At 38.9% G+C, this 22636-nt stretch overlaps 1 protein-coding gene across 2 annotated transcripts in view; it reads left to right on the forward strand.

The window, feature by feature from the left end:
- Nucleotides 1-21780, forward strand: part of Tfap2d (transcription factor AP-2 delta) — a 49985-nt gene extending 28205 nt beyond the window's left edge. For both annotated transcript variants that reach the window (XM_038343889.1, XM_038343888.1), the window contains 3 exons: nt 3058-3199; nt 6840-6953; nt 21561-21780. In XM_038343889.1, coding sequence (XP_038199817.1) covers nt 3058-3199; nt 6840-6953; nt 21561-21780 — 476 coding nt within the window. The remainder of the gene's footprint in view (nt 1-3057; nt 3200-6839; nt 6954-21560) is intronic.
- Nucleotides 21781-22636: the final 856 nt, after the last annotated feature.

Consider the following 22636-nt stretch of genomic DNA (forward strand, 5'->3'; position numbering starts at 1 on the left):
CAGGCCAAAAGAGGGCACCAGATCTCACTACAGATGGTTGTGAGCCACCATGTGGTTACTGGAGATTGAACTCAGGACCTCTGGAAGAGCAGTCAGTGCTCTCGACCTCTGAGCCATCTCTCCAGTCCCCCTCCCCCCAACAGGTTTTAAAACAACCACGCGGTGAGAGCTTTGCATAGAATGAGACCAATCATCAAGGACCAGATTCTAGCAAACTCAAGAGGCCTGCTGCCATCCTCCTGTTCCCACTGTTTATCTGTCGCTGGTTCTCAGCCTGTGAGGTGCTATTCCATTGTGGTCTAATGATTTTTTCATACGAGTTGCCTAAAGACCACCAGTAAACACAGATATTTGCCTTATGGTTCATAACAGTAACAAAATTACAGTTACGAAGTAGCAACAAAAATAATTTTATGTATGTGGAATCACGACAGCCGGAGAAGCTGTATTGATGGATTGCAGCATTAGGAAGGTCGAGAAGCACTGAGCTATGTAAAAGTCTCTGGTGAAACGCTAGTTAAGTATCTGGATCTCTGTGAACGATTGTATGTGTGGCTACTCTGATATGTGCAACTTGGCTTGCTATATAAAGCTGCAAAAAAAGCATGGTCCGTGCTGTCATTGAGCAGGTTTGAAGTGACCTTTGCACATTTATCTGTGCAATAACATTCAGTATTTGATGGTTCCGACTTTTGATCTTCAAGTGTGAAATTTCACAAATAATCCATTTTGTCATTTTTTTTCTAGTAAAAGTGATAACTGCATAGCATTGCTATAGCCTTTAAAAATCCATATTTCATTTCTTAAAAATATGCTTTTATCCTCTTCTTGAATCAGGGCGATAAACTGTTGATAATCAATGTTTTAAAAATGCTGCTTGTTTATTGTACCATTACTCAAAACAATGGCCCCCCACTAAATACTGAGTATACAGAGACCCTTCATATTTAGCCACAGCATCTCTGTTCTAAGTGCAGGGAAACTTGATGTTTCCACACAAGTACTCGAAGCGCTCATTTGTGGTGTGTGGGGCATTCCTTAGTCCGCTAATTCACAAAACGCTGTCTGTATTGATAGGCTTGTTTCATTGAGGCCTTTTCCCCCATTGAGTTAGGTTCTTTTGCAAGGTCCCAGAAGAAGTTATCTCATACTGTGGAAAGGAGATAAATGTTCATAACATGCATGATTAGATGAGAAAATCAATGGCAATATTAACATCGATCAAAAATAAATAAGATGTAAATATACTCACATCATGAAGCGGCCTTATTTTTCACCATTGATTGACATTTGTTCACTTTGAAAATTCCAACCAGGTTCCCAACTACTTCTGTCAGATACAGCAGTTTACCGTGCTGTTCAAATGCTCTTTTCTTTTCTGAAATAGACAAAAAGGAACCCTCAAAAATTTAAAAATCTTCTCTTTTTTATTATTTTAGCTTTAATTGTGTGTGTTTGTGTATAGGGATGTGCACGTGAGTACGCATGTCTGAGAAGACCAGAAGAGGGTGTGGGATCTCCTAGAGATGGAGTCACAGGCAGGTGTGAGCCACCTCATGTGGGTGCTGGGAAGCAAACCTGCATCCTCTGTGAGAGCACTGCGCATGCCCAACCGCTCAGCCCCTGCCCCAGGGCTCCACCAGTTCAGACTTAGCCAGGAGACGTAGAGCGTATAGACGAGGGTAACGGTGTGTCTCGTGGGTACAAATGCTTGTCCAGCATGTGTCCCTGACTTGATGATATCCTTTCCTACTTCTTCCCCCTCTCTCATCCAACGTATTTACACGTCATATCAACAAATCATAATTAAGGCATCTCTAGTCTTGTTTCTTTTATTTAGTATACTTCAGGGGGAAAGTCTGAAAAGACTAAATATAGAACCCAGGTTAGTGATACCCACTTTGAGAGATGCGTGATATTTATTATTTCCTCTGGAAATAACATAGATAAGTGTGTAGTAAAATGAATACCTATGTAACAGAGCACACTAAGTATATGAAGAATGGACATATGGGTTTTCATTGTAAAATTCTTTCAGCTTTGCTCTGTGTTTTCAAATCATGTGTCTGAAAATAAAGTTTTATTGGAATTTTTAGCTATAAGAAAGGTTAAGAGTAATTTTTTGTGGGGACTACTTCCTGAATATTAGTTTCTCAGTGTTCTGTGATCCTCAGCTGCCTTCCTGCTTTTTACAACTGTTAACATTGTTAATGCAAATTTTCCAAACCAAAGGGCTTACTTTATGTAGGAAAACCATTTTTTACTAAGGATATTTTAATGATATCACCTCGTGTCTCCTCTTAACCTAGTGTACCAACTATCCTTACACACTTCCAAGTGTCCATTCATCATCGAGTCTGTTGTTCTGTGAGCACAGCACGAGTTCAAGTCTTACTTAGAGTGTTACACTGGACAGTTATTAAAGAAGGGTCACATGATATTGGCACCAGCCTGATTTTTTTTTTTTTTTTTTGCTTCTCCGTGGAAAGGTTTGATGAACTATGTGGATATTGAGTAACCCTGTCCCCATGTATTATGCACATATTAATAATAATAATTAGTGTAACATTTAATTTTGCTAAGTGTAACAACTTCCAAAATCTTTTGAGCTCATTTCTGGATATTTTCATCAGCCTCATAGAGAAGTCATCAGAATGGCTCATCTGTAGACAACAGACGTAGGACTGAGCAGCAGCAAAAGGTTATACCCAAGGAGCTTTTCTCTTTGTGGTTGTTGAGTAGAATCTTGGAAGTCATGTTTCTGTTATGCCATGAGACATTCAAAGGAAAGAGTCAAAACTCTGAGCCACAGCGTTTGCTCTCTTTTCTTCTCCGTCGTCCATGGGTTTGCCTAGGAAGTTCTCTGTCCCTTTGTTTTCATCAGCATTCCTCACAGGCGACATTTCCTCCCAATTTTATTCTTGCATTATTTAAATCGAATAGAAGCAAAATGATGCATCTGAGCACAACCATGGGTGAGAGCTGGGGAGAGGTCACAACAGTGCTGTTCTAAGGTAGGGTATCTGGATGACACTCACCTGTGCTCTCTGCCAACAGGTGAGGCTTTGCACTTGGCTCGGGATTTTGGCTACACGTGTGAAACGGAGTTTCCAGCCAAGGCAGTAGGAGAACATCTTGCCAGACAACATATGGAACAGAAAGAACAGACAGCACGGAAAAAGATGATCCTAGCTACCAAGTAAGCGCTATAGAGATATCGCTGTGGATCCCCATCTCCAGTGTTCCTGTTTCCTTTGACTGAAGACGGTCTAGAAAGCAAGAGTTCTCTAAAAACAATGGGGGCTCATGCTCCAGAATATAAACAGATTCACCAAGACTCTCTACCATCTGTACCAAGGCATAAAGGTTCACATGATTAGACATGGGGCTATCAAGGAAATTCTCAGATATACAGAAATTAGGTCAACTATATGACTCCACAGCTAAAGGCACTTACTGGCAAGGCTAACAAACCTGAGTTTAATCCCAAGGTCTCCTATTATGAAAAAAAAAAAAAAACAGAAAAAAGCAAATAGACTGCTAAAAGGTACCATCTGACTTCTGCTTGTGTGTTATAGCATGTGCATGCACAAATACACACACACTCACATACAGAGTGTAAAATATAATAAACGTTTTAAATATACATGTACTACAAAATTCTTTCAGTGAGATATCCAATCACCGATTTGCTTCTGCAGATTGATCCATATGACTCTTTGCTACTTTGATAAATAATAGATTTCATTGTATTTAACTATAATTTGTAAAATACACAGTTACAGATAAACAGCATTGATTACGTACAGTTACCCTCCTAAACCAACTTTATTTCTTCTGTTTGGTAATTGACCAAATATTTTGGTATAACTTGCATAGTTTGTTTCAGCAGAAAGATAGAAACCAGACACATTTCGAACTAGACATGATTCTTGCTTACTTGGTTGATAGAAAACACAAGAAAGTTTCATCGCTAAATTAGAAATAATTACACCTCCCGTTTGATGGACAGTAAGCAAAGTCAAGAAAGTTAGTAATCTTCACTGTCATTACCTTAATAGCCATCACCAGCAGAAACACCGAACTTTAAATCCAGAAATCAGCCAAAAAATGTTACCTCCTTAAGGACAATGACGCAAGAGATAAAGTTAGAACGCTGTGAGTCACTGAAGATCATCTTTGTTACATAATTCATAATATGACACTTTGTTTAGAGACAAAAGAGTCTTTCATATCTAAGCTTCAGAAACAAGATACTGAAATAAGAATGAAAGTAGTCAGCATGTTAATTTGGTAACTGTCCTAGGGAGAAGGTGGTAATTAGCGCCGAGTCCTGCAGACCTGTCTTCTGTGTTTAAGTGCCTCCACTGTCCGAGGTCAGCAAGTTAAGGGACAGGACTGAAAATTCAACTGGGAGAACGGCTGCTGCTTCCGCTAGAGTGTGGTGTCCTGGGCTGCACACCAACAGAGAGTTCAAGCTTGCCGAGCTTTCATTTCCGTCTTCAGTGACCACATTGGTTATAGCTCGCAGAGTAGTTTAGACAAGCATAAGCCTGCCTTGTAAAACTATAAATTAATGGATTCAGTGACCAAACAGTCATGAGTGTTAAGTTGCTTAAAATTTGTTTCAATCTGAAAGAAAAGGAGGACCTGATTTGAAGTCAGTCTAATCGTTGTGTGTTGGAGGGAGAGACTGTAATGATGGACGGCTACACAAGAATTTATAACATTATAGATTTATAATTTATAATTGCCAAAAGGGAAAACCTGGGGTGTGAGGCTCTATTTATGTGTTTTTGAGTTAGAAAGCTAAAACAAAAGTAAAAATGTTTCACTCTTATGGAAGATAAAACCCTGGAGATGGTGGCAGCACAAAATGTCTTCAAATCCATAGGTAAAGTTTCACTCAACTATTAAAACTCAACTAGCATCCTCAAACCTATCCATTTTCACTTGAGAGAGCGGGGTCCCATTAAAACGAATAAAGAAAATTCTCAACAGCCCACTTGGCAAAAAAAAAAAAAGTTAAAAAAATTGAGTCTTCCTCTTCATAGGAGAAATGACCTCTTGCCAAATTCAATAAAATTTCACCATCAAACAGCAAGAAGCCACACTGAAACTTCATCCAAAGTGAATTGCCCTTTGCCATTTTAAGACTTTTGTTACGTGTGTGTGTGTGTGTGTGTGTGTGTGTGTGTGTGCATGTGTGCACTCATGCCAGGGCATGCAAGTGGAGGTGAGAGGACAACCTTCAGGGAGCTGGTTCTCATGCTCCCCCATGTCTCAGGGGTGCATTTCTGAACCTCACCTGCTGAGACACCTGGCCAGCCCTCTTGTCACTACTTACAAATATTTGTCACTGGAGCAAATGTTTCAGGGCAGAGCTGTCACGGCCTTCATGAGAATTTGAGGTGACTTGACCTTTCTCTACTTGCTGTTGATGACAATCAAGGGCAAACCCCTCTATTGCACAGAAGCCCATTGTGGAAACAAGCATACGTACAAAACTGTGTTTCCCCTTAAATGTCAGATGTTCTTGTCATACATGAAGAATGCTTTCAAGAAATGTCTCCATGCTTATTGACTTTTTTCTATAGCTGCTAACTTAATTCACTGTGTTAGATTTTTTAAAATTTTCTTGCCTGGGAAGATGGCTCAGTAGGTAAAAATCACTTGTCCCACAAGCATAAAAGGACCTGAATTTCCAGAAATCACATAAAGCCAGTTATGATAGCATGGGTCTGTAAAGGCAGTGCTCCTGTAGTGAGAGAGGAGGCAGAGACAGGATAATCCTAGGAGGATCATGGGCCAGCTGGCCTTCTGTATGTAGGGGCCAAAACAACAGAGGTACTTTTGTAAAAATGTGAAAGGTTTTCTCTGACCTCAACACGTGCGCCATAGCATGTGCACACCCACATACACACAGTAAAATGCACACACGTGCACACACGTGCTCACACACACCATAAAAAAGATTTTAAAACAATATTTCTTTAAATGTTATACTTCCTTACAATTATGCCATCATTCCAAGAGCTTAAATGTTAGTCATGACACACATCAAGGTTTCTAATTAAACAAAGGCTAGCATTCATAGTAAGACAAGAAAAGCGGCAGAAAATTCTCTGTCAAAATTCTCTGAAACTGGTGAACTTATTTTGGAGCGAGAGATTATCTGCTTCAAACACTGAGGCATGACTGTGGTCAAAAGTAAATTATATTGTAATATTGGGGAAAAGAACTTTCAAAAATTGACTTGAGCCGGGCGGTGGTGGCGCATGCCTTTAATCCCAGCACTCGGGAGGCAGAGGCAGGCGGATCTCTGTGAGTTCGAGGCCAGCCTGGTCTACAAGAGCTAGTTCCAGGCCAGGCTCTAAAAAAGCTGCAGAGAAACCCTGTCTCGAAAAACCAAAAAAAGAAAAAAGAAAAAAAAATTGACTTGAATTATGGCTTTGAATAATGAAAGCCTGTAACTTTAGCTAAATTTATCTACAGATGTGATGTACTAAGAACAAATTCTAAGACTTTAAAAGATGAATATTAATTACAGTTCTGTCATATGAATTTTCTTTTATCCAGAGATTAACATGTAAATATTCACTTTAAGAGTCGACGTGGATCCAGTGTCTTGGAACAGCTGTTTGCTGGAACCGTTTTAGCGTCATCCTGTGGCCCTCAGCACCAAAGTCACTGCATGCTGCCTATAGAACTTTTGACTGCTGACTGAAACATCCTCCCAATCCCCTTTAAAGTGGGGAACAGACTTTAGTAGATAGTATCATGCAAAACTAAATGTCCATTTCAAGAGTTAAAGTTCAGTCTTGTGCTTTTCATTGTAGACAGATTTGTAAAGAATTCCAAGACCTCCTGAGCCAAGACAGATCCCCCTTGGGGTCCTCCAGACCCACTCCCATTCTAGACCTGGACATCCAGAGGCACTTAACGCATTTCAGGTAAGACGCGATTTCCCATCTGTTCAGATTCAGAGTTGCTAAACCACACTCTCCCTCCAGGTTTCTGTATTGGTATCGCAGTTTCGGTTAAAGATATACTCCTACACTAAAACAAAGACTGCTGGACTGTTAGGAATGCTATAGCAGGATACTTTCCATTGGATAATGTGCCAATGATATAAATGTATAGTTTAGATTCTGGGGCTTGGAAGTCTGAGAGCGAAGTGTGGGCAGATTCAGTATCTGGTGAGGGCTCTCTCTCTTCAGACCCTTTAACGGCTGTACTGTGTGATGAAAGGGGCCAACAACCTCCCAGGAGACCCTTCTTTAGAGCAGAAATCCAATCTTCTGTGACTTAATCACCTCGCGGGACTCTTCATCTAGGTATTGTATTGAGGTTTAGTTTCAATACATGCATTTGAGGAGACACAGACACAAACATTCGTGCCACAGCAGTGACAGCTTGAATTAAAAATAAAATGACTAACTGAAGCATTTTAGAACAGAATATTAAATATCTTTTTGTATTTTTCAAGAAATAATATTATTAGATCAAAGAACGCTAAGAAGTTTTGGACCAGGATTCTGAAATCTTTTAAATGATTACTTATGATGTAATGGTAAATTGTTAAATAAACAGACATGACAAAAGTTCACTAAATATCATTAACAATTTTAGGAGTATGTTAATAATTTCTATATACTTAGAAAGTATAGATGGCTATTAAACACGGGATTCTTAAATGCATTATTAAGTGCACATTTTACATTTCACTTTCTGAAATACTTTGGAAATAAATAGAATTTTTTTCTGGAAAATTTACTCTCTAGTTGTAGTAGGAGCAAGAAAATGGTCACTGCTTAGTGCTTTCCCATTTCAAACTCTAGAATTATAGTGCTATGCAATATTTCTCCTTCATAGAAAATATTTTATCTTCCTTGAGTTATCGTTTGATGAAAAATATAAGCAATATTAATAAAAGATTGATTCACAAGCTAGGGTGGTGGCCACACGTGTAACCCCAGTACTTGGTAGACTGAGGCAGCGAGTATTAGAAGTTCAAGAACAGTTCATGGTTCACTAAAGAGACCCCATGCAAAAATGAACAAGCAAAAAATAATAATCATTAGGATTAAAATGTTTCCATTACCTGCTTAAGTTCTTTTCTGAGGTCAAGAACAGTTTATTAGATTTTAAGAAGAAAATTCCAGGATGGGCAACCTATGAATTATTTTAAAATATTTCTATTTCTTTTATATATTTTATTGAAAATATATTTTCCTTATTTTATATCCTGATTATGATTTTTCCTCCCCCAACTCCTCCCAGATTCTCACCACTTCTCCAGCTGTCCAAATCCATGCCCTTTATCTCTCATTAGATTACAACCAGTCTTATAAAAATAATTATTAGTAATAATAAGTAAAAACAAAAGAGAGTAGGACAAAACAATGAAACAGAAAACTTTTTAAGATTTTAAGGCTGTTTAAGATGAGACACAATTATCTATATAATAGGTGCTGAAATAATGTTGGCTGCAAAAACAGTATTTTAAATGCAGTAATCTATCTTAACATATCACAAGTCTACACAAGATTCAGTAAACATAATCTTTCCAGATTCTGAAAAGTGAAATGAAATTTATGTCCTGGCAATGCTGAAGCATGCATGGGCAGCCTGTACGTGGCGGTTCTGGTGAACTTCTCCATATTGGGCACCTGACATAGAAGACATTCCTTTTAGAATTTTACCTGCCCCTCAGTGGAAATAGTATGGACAAGTGTAATGAAATGAGGAGAAAAATCAAATGCCTTCGTATTTCAGAGCACAAGGTTTTGCAATCAAGAGAGTCATTTTTAAACCTAGGTCTCTTTAGGTGTGAAGTCAGTTGCATGGGGATGGCTTTCAAACCTTGATTTGGGTTCTCATAGATCCTCTGTACTATGTGTAGTAATGAGATAAGGAACATAAATTTAGCACTTAGTAAATGGTGATTGCTTGTTTCTACCAGTCATGCCAGTTGAAGAGGGGCTGACAGCCCAGGATTATCTTCACAGTTGTGTTTATGTACACATTCAAGGGATTTGGAACTTTTACAGATTCAGAAGTTAGTAGTTTTTTCTTTAAATCCAAATTGGAGTCTAAAAGAAACTTGTAAAGTTACACATTTACTATTAAGATACACAGAATCAAGAGGCGCCACTATAGCAAATGAGGAGCTGATTTCTACTTAGGCATGCTGATGTCTTCAATTCATAGTGACCCCACTCTTCTGGCCAGAGTGAAATCAGCTTTGACTTGAATATTAGCTTCTGTAAGAAATAAATAGGTAGAAGAGTTGCATATTCAATACAGGCATGATTGGCTTGCTAATGTGTTGATACTTGTGCAAGCTATAAACCTAAATGTCACAAAATCTCTCTCTCTCTCTGTGTGTGTGTGTGTGTGTGTAATGTGTGTGTGTTTGTGTGTCTGTGTAAGTGTTAATGTGCAAATGTGCATGAGGAGGTGCCAGGGGAGGCTGTCTAGACTCCTGCTTTGTCACACTGTACATCATTCCCTTGAGATGGGGTCTTTCAATGAACCCGAAGCCTGCTCCTTTGGAGCTAGACTGGCTGCCTAGCAAGTCAAAGCAATCCCCCAGTCTCTATCCCCAACACTGCTGGTGGGTACAGGTCCTAGACCAGACATATCTTTGTATGTGGGTTCTGGGAATCAAACTTAGATTCTCATTCTTCAGCAGCAAGCAGACAGTCTTTGCCTGCGGGCCATTTCCCCAGCCCACAAAGTTCTTTGAGAAAGCTTTAATTTATTTATAAAATAACAATTAAGCAAATCTGCTATGGACTTTACATGCTCTTTTTTTAACCTCCTTCCTTAGAATATGGTAACAGGGTAGTGTTTGCCAGGGAACTAAAGAACTAAATATCCATGCTGTAGTTGTGACTCACACCTTTAATCCCAGCTCTCCGGAGGCAGAGGCAGACAGATCTCTGAGTTTGAGGCCATTCTGTTCTACAGAGCAAGTTCCAGGACAATCAGAGCTTCACAGAAAAGCCCTGTCTCAGAAGAATTAAATAAGATAACTAGCTCCTTCTACTCTCAGGGAAAAAAAGGAGATTATAGCTGAGATACAAAAATCACAAAATAAGTGGCTATAGATTCTCAATCACAATTTGAAACATAAAACTATACATTTAGTCCAGATGGTGGTGGTACATACCTTTGATCCGAGCACTTGAGAGGCAGAGGCACATGGATCTCTGTGAGTTTGAGTCTAGGCTGGTTTACAGAGGAAGTTCCAGGAAAGCCAGGGCTACACAGAGAAACCTAGTCTCATAAAAATAAACCAAAACAAACAAATAAAAATCCAATTATATGTTTAAATGTTCTAACTCCATACTTAATAACAATAAATGTACAGTAATAGTTTTGAGAATAATTAATAAATACAGTAATTAATAGTGATTTTGCAATAGCAGCATCTCTAAAATTTTGATATTTATATATTGAAGATCTTGAATATCTCAGTTGTGATTTCTTGCTTATTTTGCTTTTTTAAACATTTACCAGATTTCATTTTCATTTATTTTTTTCTTACATTCCAGATTGTTTATTGTATAAAGCTCACTGGTTTCTTAGGATTCTGGAAGTCACTGGGGTTAAAATTTATTTTATAGCAAGTCTCCTGAAGTCTATCTTTTCTACCTTGAACTAAAAATATAAAATTTATATCCTTTTCCTTTTTCAGTAGGATTCAGCTCTAGAAATAAGCATATTTACACTGTTGTGTGAACAAGCTCCTAGAATTTGTGTTTTACAAAACTGATACATTATATTTATTTAGCAACTCCACATTTCCCTCCATTTCTGCCCCCTCCTGGAAGGTGCTCTTCTACTTTTGATTTCTGTGACTCTGATTGCACCTAAGCAGATTATACAATAGGTGTCATTTGTTTACATATATATACTAGTTATTTGATCAGGCACAGATCACTTCAGGTGCATTAATTAATATGCCATAATTCCCTTCCCTTTAATACCATATAATTTTCCAATATAAGTGTAAATTCTACATCTGTTATATCCATTACCTGCCGATAGAAATGTGGGGAAGTAAAGTTTCCCAAAGCTTTGCATTTCCAAACGTCCTCCCCAACACTTCCTGTTGACTTAAAAAAAATAGTAATCATCCCCTTTCATGGCACATTTAACTTGCATCTTCCTAATGACCAATGACTTTGAACATCTTTTCTAAAATTTGTTAGCTATTTGTCACGGACTTGTAGTCAATCATCTTGGGTTCCCATTGGATTATTTGATTCCATGCTGACCTGCGGTACTTCATTGTTTATCTTTACAATAACCTTCTATCCATCAAATTTTAGATACACAATTTTCAAATTCTTAGCTTCCTAAGGTCACCTTTTTACTCCATCGAACGTGGGTCCTTGAAGCAAAAATTTTAAATGTAGACTGTTTTTTTGGATTATTACAATGATTGTCCGTGCTTTCTGTGTTATGTCAGAGAATGCTTGCTAAATCCAATGTCTTGAAGCTTTCTCCTATGCTGTCTTCTAAGAGTTTTACAGTTTTAGATCTTATATGTAGGTCTTTGATCCATTTGTGTTAATTTTTGTATGTAACTTATAGTGTGCTGCAGCTTCATTCTTTCCCATGTTAAAATTATATTATTTTAAACACAGCTGTCATTTTTAGGGAAAACACAGATTGAAGGCTCCTGATTTAAATGTACCCACTGTTTCATTTTGTATTTATTTTTAAAGGCAACAATAACATACTTTAACAAGAGGTTAGTAAATGTAGGCTCAGTCACTGACCAGTTGTGGAAAGACTATATGGTTTATGGTCCTTAAACTTGGCCTCATAGCAAAACTGTCAGTTAATCTCAATTAAAAACCTCAAGGATAAGAGTCTAAATGTCAAAAAATGGAATTCTGGAATTTATATTATTTTCAAAATCTGATAGCAAGTTTGGAGAAACATAGTCCTTAGATGCTCCTAGGATTTCAGGAATTTTTTTCGTCCTTTGAAAGAAATACGATTCTGATGCATTATAAAGCTTTTTGTATTATATTTTATTTATTATGCACGTGTGCACACACGCTACGGCATGCAGAGAGGTCAGAAGACAGGTTACAGTAGTCATTTCTATCCTTCTATCATTTAGCTCCTCAGAATGGAAAGCAGGCTGGACAGCGAGTTCTTAACCTGTCAAACCACCTTTCTGACCCACAAATTCATTGTTCAGGAGAGCCAGTAAAAACGGTGTGGATTTGTGACTTGGATAGTAGCATATTTAAAAGTTTCTGCATATATGATTTTGCTGATAGTCTGGGTAAAATGCACTAGACAAGAGTATCTCTTTTGTTGCTTTTTGCTGAAAGTGGCAATTGTCATGTAAATGGACTCAAGAGAAAAAGCATTGCAGTTAACACAGACAAGTTGCTGAGTCTGATTCTCTACTATTTTTAGTACTGGCTCGGAGAAGAGTAAAGAAAGAGCAAGACTGGATAGGCATAGAGGATTCTGTCATTAGTAACATCAATCTGCATTACTATTTTGTTTAATCAAAGTCACAGAGCAGATCATTAATTGACCTTATATCTTAATGGATTTTCGACTCAGTATCTTGAGAGCCCTGGCTTGCTCTCCAGAGACTGAATGTATCTAGACAAAGATAGGGAGTGATCTAACCCTGTAAAGTAGAGATAACTATCTCTAGTTTTTATAGCAGATGACATACCATCGTGCTCTGGAAATCTGTGACAATAGCAGCCACCGCTCTGAGGACTCAGCCTTCGGAGACACTTGTTTCCATCAAAATGACAGGAGGCAGGTTTATTTATCATTTATCACTTCCCAAGTCCCACCAGCAGTGAGACCTGTCATAGGACACAGCAGACACCACAACGTCTTCCAGAAAGGGAAGCAATTTGACTGAAATCTGCAGACTACTCCCATGGACTCAGTCAGTGTCTCCAGACCTGGTGATGTCAATTAGTGTGAGATGGCATCAGGGTTCCAGGAGAGGGCAGATCTACTCAAGTCAAAACCACAGCCCAAATTTTCTGAACTCACGGTCCAGAGAAATTGCAACACTCTCTCTATTCTTCGTGTTTCATATTCTCATAATCTCCTTGAGTATGAGGTCACAGGGGCACATGTGTTCATACAAATGAGACGTTAGAACAGTACTAATGATCAACTCCGAGAGGACAGTCTATCAGAAACATGAGGAAGATTCTTCCTCAGCATGACCTTGTCTAACAGAAATGTTAGTCAGCTCTTCTGCTTCACTGTGCCAGTGGAGAGCAATGGAAGGATGAGTGATGGGCACATTCTTCAGGAACTTCTAAATTAATGGAAACGAGTAATAATTCATACAGAGTTGGCTATGGTTGCTCTAATCTATAATCCCAGCAGTTAAGAGGCAGAAGCAGGAGGACTGGCATGTGATCAGGGCCAGCCTAGGGTATATAGTGAATATCAGGTGAGCCAGGGCTAGAGGTCTTACCAAGACACTGTCTCAAAATAGAAATCAATCAAAAACAAAAACCTATAAAGAAAAGAATGAAACACAGTATTGATAATTACATGAGGCCAGAAGACTTGTGTCTTCTATCTAACCCATATCAATTGTTATTATGATTATAGTTCACTTGGGTCTTGGATATGTCTTACATGGGTTTGCCTCCCAGGGTCACAACCTATGGGAGGGAAGTGATAGACATTCTTAATTCTCCAGTATAAGTCAAAGCATTTGCTGACACCTCCCTGTCTTCAGAAATGGACTCCTGTACCACTCCTGTTATGCTTCTGAACTAGAATATATAGAGATGTGCTTGCGGGTGATTATGGCTTCCTGGTTGCGTCTCTGTGTCGGGAGGCCCCTTCCGTTCCTGACTCTTCTTCAGCATTCAGATCTTTTCCGCAGCTTTGCTGTCAACCTGTCACCCATTGCAGGCTTGAAAACTTTAATGACAGCCTGCTCTTCTACATCTAACAAGTCTATTAGAAACATCTTCCTCCCATTGATAGGCTTCTCTCTCTAACATCTGTCTCCTGGAGGGCTTCACACAGTCAGTTTCATCCTGTTTCCAGTTTGTACAAACAGCTAACTCTCATGTCCCAAGATTCTGCTCCTCGTGTCATTCACTCCCATTCCTTTTGGTGTTCCGTGTTAGACGGGCATCCCAGGCAACGGCACTGGCATGTTCTAAGTGCTCTGCTCTTGATAACAACATATGCAGACAACAGTCCCAGCCCTACTATGAGCATCTTTACTTTCGTCCTCGGAGCCTTAAGTGCGAACATTTTATTCTTGCTGTTTTTATGTTTTCTTGTGATAGGACAATGGGGAATCTGTTCAAATCTTCAATTTAGGACCAAGACATTATAAAGTATACAGCTAATTTTAGCAGACAAGAGGCAAAATTCTCAAACCTTCTTCAAAGAGTTCTTGGGCCCTCAAGGGGGCTCGGTGGAGAAGAGGGCTTGCCACCAAGCCTAAAGAACTGCATTCTGTTGCCAGAACCACATGGTGGAGGGACCTAATGCCACAGAATCGTCTGCTGACGTTCACACATGAGCTGCGGCACTCAAGCGTGTATGAGCAGAAAAAAATATTTAATTAATTGTGTGGGGAAATTTTTCTTCTAGTCAATGCAATTATTTTTAAAGAGAACTAGGAATCATCACTCTGAACTGGGAAGAAAAAAAAATCCTGTTTCCCACATTAATTTCTATATAAGGGTTGACATTTACTTTTAACATCAACCCCCTAAAATGAAGGTCATGGCCAAGTGCAAAGAGAAGCCTGTAAGGACTGAGGTCTGCGCTTGTGTCACAGTTACAAGGACTTTTACCGTCAAAAACGCGATCTTAAACTCAAACCAGGCAAAGGCTTTAGCTTAGTTAGCACCGAAGAGCTGCCACGGTGCCCTTCTTTTATTAATCTATGCTAAATTATTTACGTTTCTTAAAATGGAGAAGGAAATTAAGAGGCTGAGATGGTCGCAGAAGTGTGGCCTTACAGTGGCAGCAGGACATTCATCTCCTAACCTGACAGACCCCCAGGGAGCTTACCTCCGAAGTGAGTTTTCAGAGTTCCAGTCTCACAGGAAGGTTCTTGGAAGTGTTTGTTGGCTGTTTTGGTGGAAGGACATTTCTCTGTTGTACACATACTGAATTTTTGCAATGCATGATCACCTGTCATTGGCTTCTTGACTTTTCTGAAGCTGAAGTGTTGCTTGGCTCCCTTGTTTCTAAAACTTGATCACATAAAGGTTTTATAGCTACCAACTTTCTCTGGAACTGAAGTTCCGCAGCTGTTCTGGGGAAATACTGGAGACATTGAAGAAGACAAAGCCCAGAGTGTACTTTAGCCCTAGGGAGATTTATCCAATTCCCCAGCTGCATTTAAGTTGTATGGGAATAGTTTTTTAAGTACTGATACTTTGAATCTCATCCCAAACCAATTAAGTTAGGCTCTCTAGGGTAAGATCCACAAAATGAAATAAGCAGGCTAGGTAATTTTTTAATGTGTGTTTGTGGTTGAAGGGGGAAAAAACAGCTTAAGAAGTCACCGAGTCCTTGTGAATGCCGCCAAGGCCACTGTAATGAGCAGCTTTGGGTGGTTCTCCACCACCAGCCACCAGGAAACCAAATACCTTCATTATGTACCTTAATTAAACTTTATTTAATAAAATAAGATAATGTATAGAGGGAGTAAGTATCATCCGCTGGTTTTTGCCTTTCTTCTGATTCCTTGTTTAGGCTACAAAAAATAGATATCCCTCAAACTATAGCAAAAGTAAGCCCCCAATTCTTTCCCCAGAGCTAGGGTCTCTTTCCCCAGCCTGTATTTAAATGCTCTGTTGATTCCAGGAGATCAAATAAACACCTCATCTACATTGGCAATTTGGCATAGAAGACCCAGATCCCTTTGCAGGTATCTCCTGGGGTCTATGATTGCAAGTTGCACTTTTCTAGCAGACATCACCTCGTACTGTAACAGAAAGGGCACACCCAGAGCCTCAGACTGCATTTCAATTTTGGTCTTCAGTGAGGAAGTATGGGGAGAGGGCAGTGGGAAGCTGGTCTTCCCTTGCAGTCTTGCTGCTTGTTCACCTCCCATAAGCAAAAGCACAAGGAGCAGACACATGCAGCACTAGGAATCACAAGATCCATGATAAACAACACTCAAGAATGATGCAAGATAACGTAACAGCACAGTAATAATAACAACCCACACTTTACTTCAGCCTTCTCAGACACCCGAAGAAGGGCAGGAAAGAGAAATGTGAATTCAAAACATTTTCGACATTGAAATTTGAAGGTGAAGATAGAACTTACTAAAAACTATTTTCTTTTTCACTTGAAATGTCTTGGGTTCAAAGTCCAGTACAGTCAAAAAGAAAAAGTTGAAATCTTACAAATTAAATTAGCTTTAATCTATCTAAATGATTATTGCCTTTTCCTTTTGGTTCATTTCTCTGATGTGTAGCCTAACAGAATGTACTCTTTTCAGCAATTTTTGTAGCCTGAAAAAAAAAAGCTATTAAAAACCCATCTGTAGTTGGCAGTCACAACGTTGTGACCCAGTCTCCAGAAGAAAAGTAACTTTTGCTTTATTTTACTTCCTTTAGTTAAAGATTTTATTTTCTCGCTGAGATTATTTTTCTTATTTTATACATTTTTAATTATTTAATTGAAATTTTACATACCCATTCCAGTTCCCACTCCCTACCCTCCTCCCTCTCCCTCCACCTTCTCCCCCATCCTCCATGCACTCCTAAAAGAGGTTAAGGCTTCTTATGGGGAGTCAACAAAGCTTTATTTTTAATACATGCTAAGTCAGTGTTTGCTTAGTACGTGTGAATTCTGGGTGCTAGACACAACTCTTTTCAAGACAGAAAGGGACTCAGAAGAAATCCCAAAGATGCTTAGACAAATCCAGGAAAAGATAAAGCATTTTGGAAGGGAAGGACAATTTGGCCAAAGTGGAAACAGCATGGTAACTTTTATCCAGCATAGACTAGCAGAATGTGAACCATGCTTACTAGATTCAGAAAGCTAAATTAGCTTTGGTTTTTCAGATAGGAGTTAACTCTGTTACCTAGATCTGTGCACATTCTGACTAAGCACTGATGATTGCAATATTTCAAATATAAGTATGGGTAAGGCTTGGAGCACAAGTTAAAAAGAAAGTGCTTGACCAAGAATTACACAGCCCAAGGGCATCTAACACCTAACACTCTCTTCTGGTCTCTAAGGTCACCAGGCCTGAAAGTAATGTTCAGGCAAACACTCATACACATAAAACAAGATCAAACCTTAAAATATATTATTATATGAAATTCTGCTGGGCATGGTGGTGCATGCTTTTAATCCCAGGACTTGGGCAGCAAGAAGCAGGCAAATCTCTTTGAGCTCAAGGCCAGCCTGGTCTACAGAGTGAGTTCTAGGGCTACAGAGAAAAAAAACAGGGCTGCACAGAGAAACCCATTTAGAAAGAGGAGAGAGAGGAGGGAGGGAGGGAGGGAGGGAGGGAGGGAGGGAGGGAGGGAGGGAGGGAGGGAGGGAAGGAGGGAGAATGTTTGCAGGCAGATGTTATGGAGAACAGGAAGTAGCTAGGAGGTCTGTGATAAATAATGAAGATAAAAGAGAGATGCTCATAAGTCAGGTAGTGGTGGCCCATGCTTTAACCCCAGCACTTGGGAGGCAGAAGCAGGCAGATCTCTGAGTTCACAGTCTGGGCTACAGAGTGAGGTTTAAGGACAGTCAAAGAGAAACATTGTCTGGAAAAATAAACAACCAAAAACTGAGAGAAACTCATGATATGTTTTAGAAAATGTAGGTTAAGTTACATGTAATAAGTTTTATAAAAATTGCTATAATAATAATTTTTTGTTCTGTCAGGTCTCATTTTGTAGTCCTGGCTGGCCTGAAACTCTCTATGTAGACCTGGTTGGCCTTGAGTTTACAAAGACCCATCTGCCTCTGCCTAGAGGTTTCCAGCAGAATAGTATGATGGTATCAGTACTCCTTTCCATCATTTTAAATTATATATATATATATAAAATATGTATATATATATATATAATTTCATGAGAAGTTTTAAATTGATATTGTATCACTTTAATTTTCTAGATATATAAATGTTGCTAGAAACCTCTAGGAAAGTGCCTGCACATTGCAGCTGGTATTGTCTCGTGCAGTGATGCACAAATAATGTTGATTGAGGTAGCAATAAAATTTGCACATTGATTTCCACACAGGAAACTGACAGTAAACGTACACTGTTTATGTTGAAAACTGTGCAGTTGACCTCAGGCATTTCTATAAAGCTGGATATTTCAGCTTGCATCAAGTTCTTCAAGTTCTAGATTGTGAAAAGAAAACCCCTACTCTGAAACTTAGAGTTGGGAAAAACATAGGTGTTCTAATCAGACCATTGTTCTCTTAGGAGCTCTAATAATTTCCTCAAATCACTAGGAGTCTAAGACCAGAGATAATGTGAAGTGGTGGTTATTGTTTTTGTGTTTGTTTGAGACAGGATTTCTTTGTGTATCCTTGGCTGTTCTGGAACTCATTCTGTAGACAAGGCTAACCTCAAACACAGAGATCCACTTGCCTCTACCTCCCAAGTGTTAGAAACAAAGGTGTGTGCCATCACCAACTGGATTTCCATATGAAGATTTTGAAAATGCCATTCTCAATTGAGGGTAAAGATGACATCACAAACTAATGCCAGCTGCATTCTCTGAACACAGAAAGAAGATCCCAAGAAAAATCCTATCTTTTAGCCTGATGACAGTTCTTTTTAGAACATGAACCATTATAACACGTATTCATGTCTATGTAGTCTGTATTTGATTTGTATCTGTGGGAGACAGTAATTTACTATGTGACCCCGGCTTTCTTGTACATTCAATCCTCCTGCTTCAATTTCTCGAGTACTTGGATTACAAACATATGAAGGATGATAGCAAAAACACAGGGCAAAAATATTTCAGAAAAAGGTGAACTTCAATCATTGTCAGGAAAGGGAGCTGTCTTTGAGGTTAAGGGCTCTCATTGCTCTTTCAGGGGACCTAGGTTCAGTTCCCAGGACTCACACGGCTGCTGGAAACTACCTAGAGCTCCAATTCCAAGAGACCCAGTGCCTCTGTGGCCTCTGTGGGCACTGGAAGTACATGGTACACAGATTTAGATGTAGCTACTTAAAATGAAAGCATTACAAATGGATTTCTCAAAGGAAAGGGGTCAAATATGCCTTCAGGCCGAGAAGGACAAAATACAGAATATCTGGTTTCTTAGGCAAATTGTTTAGCTACATCCTCTAAGTCTCAGTTCACCTGTAAACTAAAAAGAACTGTGTCTACTCACTGATGCTACAGGTAGGACATGTGAAGTGGCACAGATAGAGAACTAAGAGTGTGGCCAGTATCATGTTCCCAGTTCCAGTCCTGACTGTTAAGTTTACTGTTTATCTGTAGTGACACTAAACACTGTAACCCAGCTATCATAAAGAAAACACGCGTATATTTTATTCTTGGGGCTAACTGCCTAGCCCAAAAGGATCTCATTGTCAAGTGCCACCATAATAGATTTACCTATAACTTCAACAGCTCCATTTACCATCGATACTTCCTGTTATGTCTCTTACCATGTGTCTTTTCTCAAGCTGTCTCATTGTAGATGTTAAATTAAATAAGCTTGCCTAGTTTTCAGCATAAGAGAATGCAGCAGAAACGTACATATTTGATTGAAGTACAGTGGAATGTTATAATACAAATTTTATTGCAAACAATAGCTTCAAGTCTTGACTATTTTTATTTACTAAATTATCGGTGACCAAACATTGTTTTTCTTTTCTACATATATTAATGTCAGCTAAGGACAGGGTAAATTTTGTAAGCTGTCCCAAAGATGATGGAAATCTTTAGAACAGCAAGAAGGACATGCAAAACCTTTACTCTTGTCAATGAGTACATCACAGTCGTAAACATGAATAAAGGGCACTATGGCACTATAATGGGGCCAGGACACTATACCTTTAGTGTCACCCTCAGTATTTTCATGGATTGATGTCATCTGCATCCAATATGGCCAGTCCTATTAGCACTTTGATTAAGGTGTGTCAGTAGGCTAACTCAGATTCTTTTTTTGTATTGTTTAACATCTCATTTTTTAATAATAGGGATTATATATCTTGAGTGGTAACTACTGAGTAACAGTACTGGTAACATACTGATAACATACTGAGATGTGAGTATCTAATGAAAAACTACTATCATCATCATAACTTTAAAATCCTGTACACAGTACACAGTAGTTTTATTTATTGGATATAGAATATATATTATATACTATGTTGTATTATGTGTTATAATATATGTCTAAATGTGCCATGTATGCATTCTTTATTATTATAAGATACAAGCTTTGAAAAGAAAACTGACAGTATCTCTTCAGGACAGTTTGGCTCAAATGAACAATCTGGATGGTTTTCTTCACAAGAGGCTTAATGTACAGCTATATATACTTGTTCAATGAGAGACAGCTTTCATAATTGGAAGTGATATTTATGCTGAGTTTGAAACAACATTTCTCACACATACTTGCTACTTTCTCCTAGCTATCTTCCAAGCAAAAAAAAAAAAGCTGCTTACATATGATAGAGCTTCATTTCTCAATATCTCAGAGTCTAGATATAGATTCTTTCTTCCTCCTTCTGTCTTTATCACCAGGGTGGTATCTTCACCTGCGTAGTGTATAGATCCTTCAAGAAGAAATTACGGCTATTCAGTGTCTATATAAGAAATGAGAAGTACCTTTATCTAATGTATATCCTCCTGCAGACAGGTTGGTCTCTTATCCAAAGCAGTACAGAAGAAGCTGACAATACAATCCTCATGTGGATGGGTACATGCCTAGAGAGGCACTTTTGCCATGAAAGGAATGAAGTCAGAGGAACCAGCTATCAGGCACACTCTGCCAACTCTGGCTCTCTTATAAGTCATTTTAGTTATACAAAAGGGCACATAGTTTGTTGGAACAATATCATAGATGCATATGATATACTAGTCACAACCACTCCTTACTACCTGACCTGCTAATCCTCCTCCTAGACTCCAAGAGTTACTCTCAATATTGTGAATTGTCTTCAAGTGTGACCTATGCCTACACATGCATACATGACATTCTCGGGGAAGCAAGATGATCCTTGCTTATAGAAAGACACATGTTCTGTCTGTTCCCTAATGAGATAAAGAACCGAGTCATCGGTTACTCAGAGTTACTGAAAATATATACATACAAAGTCTGTCAACAGCGAGTCTTTGTCTCAGTGGAGTGCAAGCTTCTTATTGATCTTATAGGTCAAGGGGATTAATTTAATTTTATTGTTTCCCATAATAAAAAGAAACATCGCAGAACACAGTTAAGTGTCAAATGGAATGTTCTGAACTACAGGGAATTTGTGTGTGTGTGTGTATGTGTGTGTGTGTGTGTGTGTGTGTGTGTGTGTGTGTTCCGAATGATTCACCTACTTTTTTTCTACTTCTTCTCTTTTCTAGTTTGATCACTCATGGTTTCGGGACACCAGCAATATGTGCGGCTCTGAGCACTTTCCAAACAGTCCTCAGTGAGATGCTTAACTACTTGGAAAAACACACTACTCACAAAAATGGCGGCACGGCAGACTCTGGCCAAGGACATGCCAACTCGGAGAAAGCCCCACTGCGGAAAGCTTCAGAGGCTGCTGTGAAGGAGGGCAAAACAGAAAAGACAGACTAGCGACATCAAACAGAATCTATTTCCAGAGAGTCTTGCTGCTCATATTTTTTTCTAAAATATATATCATTGAGGGTGACTAATTTTCAGTGGACAAAATCTTTACCCCGCCCAAGCCCTCCATAGAAATAAAATCAAAATGGAAATTAAAAAAAAAATGAAACAAAAAAAGACAAATCTAGAAAAAAAATGGGGAAAAAAGGAAAACAGCAGTGTAACTGTGTGATGAAATTGTTACTTTTGGATTTTATGTTATGATAAAACTCCTTTTGTGCACGTAGTTTATTGTTCTAAATTATATACACCACAGTTTTCAAGCACGTCTGGACTTTGGAGGGGCAGCACATGCTTTTTCACATGTAACTGATGCACTTTCTAATCCAGCTATGTAGTTAGGGATCAGAGAACATGACCAAACCGGAGTCTGCCACCAGTGACTGCAGCTCCAACCATCCTTGACTTAACCCCCTCTCACTCAAGAGTGCCTCTTTCCATTAACCAGGCCAATCTGAAATCCATCCACTAGGACTTATTTGGGGAACTGACAGAGGCAGTCAAGAACTTTTGCTCTGTGCACTGACAGCAGTTCTAAACATTTGGTCACCCCCAGATAACTGAATTATCTGTGCCTTGGTGGTGTTTAAAAATTCCAGAAACTGTCTCCCTTCTACCTACCATTCCCTTCCCCTTAGGCCCCCTCCCCCATTTCTAAGAAGATATTCAGAAGATTTATATGACTCTGTAGGGATGAGAGACAAAGTCTTCCTTGTTAACCTTACAGTTCAAAGACACGCTGAACTTAGTACATGGGGTATATGAACACAGGAGAGGGGAGCTTTGCCACTCCTGTGATCTCAGT

The sequence above is a fragment of the Arvicola amphibius genome, chromosome 9, assembly GCF_903992535.2.
Source record: "Arvicola amphibius chromosome 9, mArvAmp1.2, whole genome shotgun sequence".
NCBI lineage: Eukaryota > Metazoa > Chordata > Mammalia > Rodentia > Cricetidae > Arvicola > Arvicola amphibius.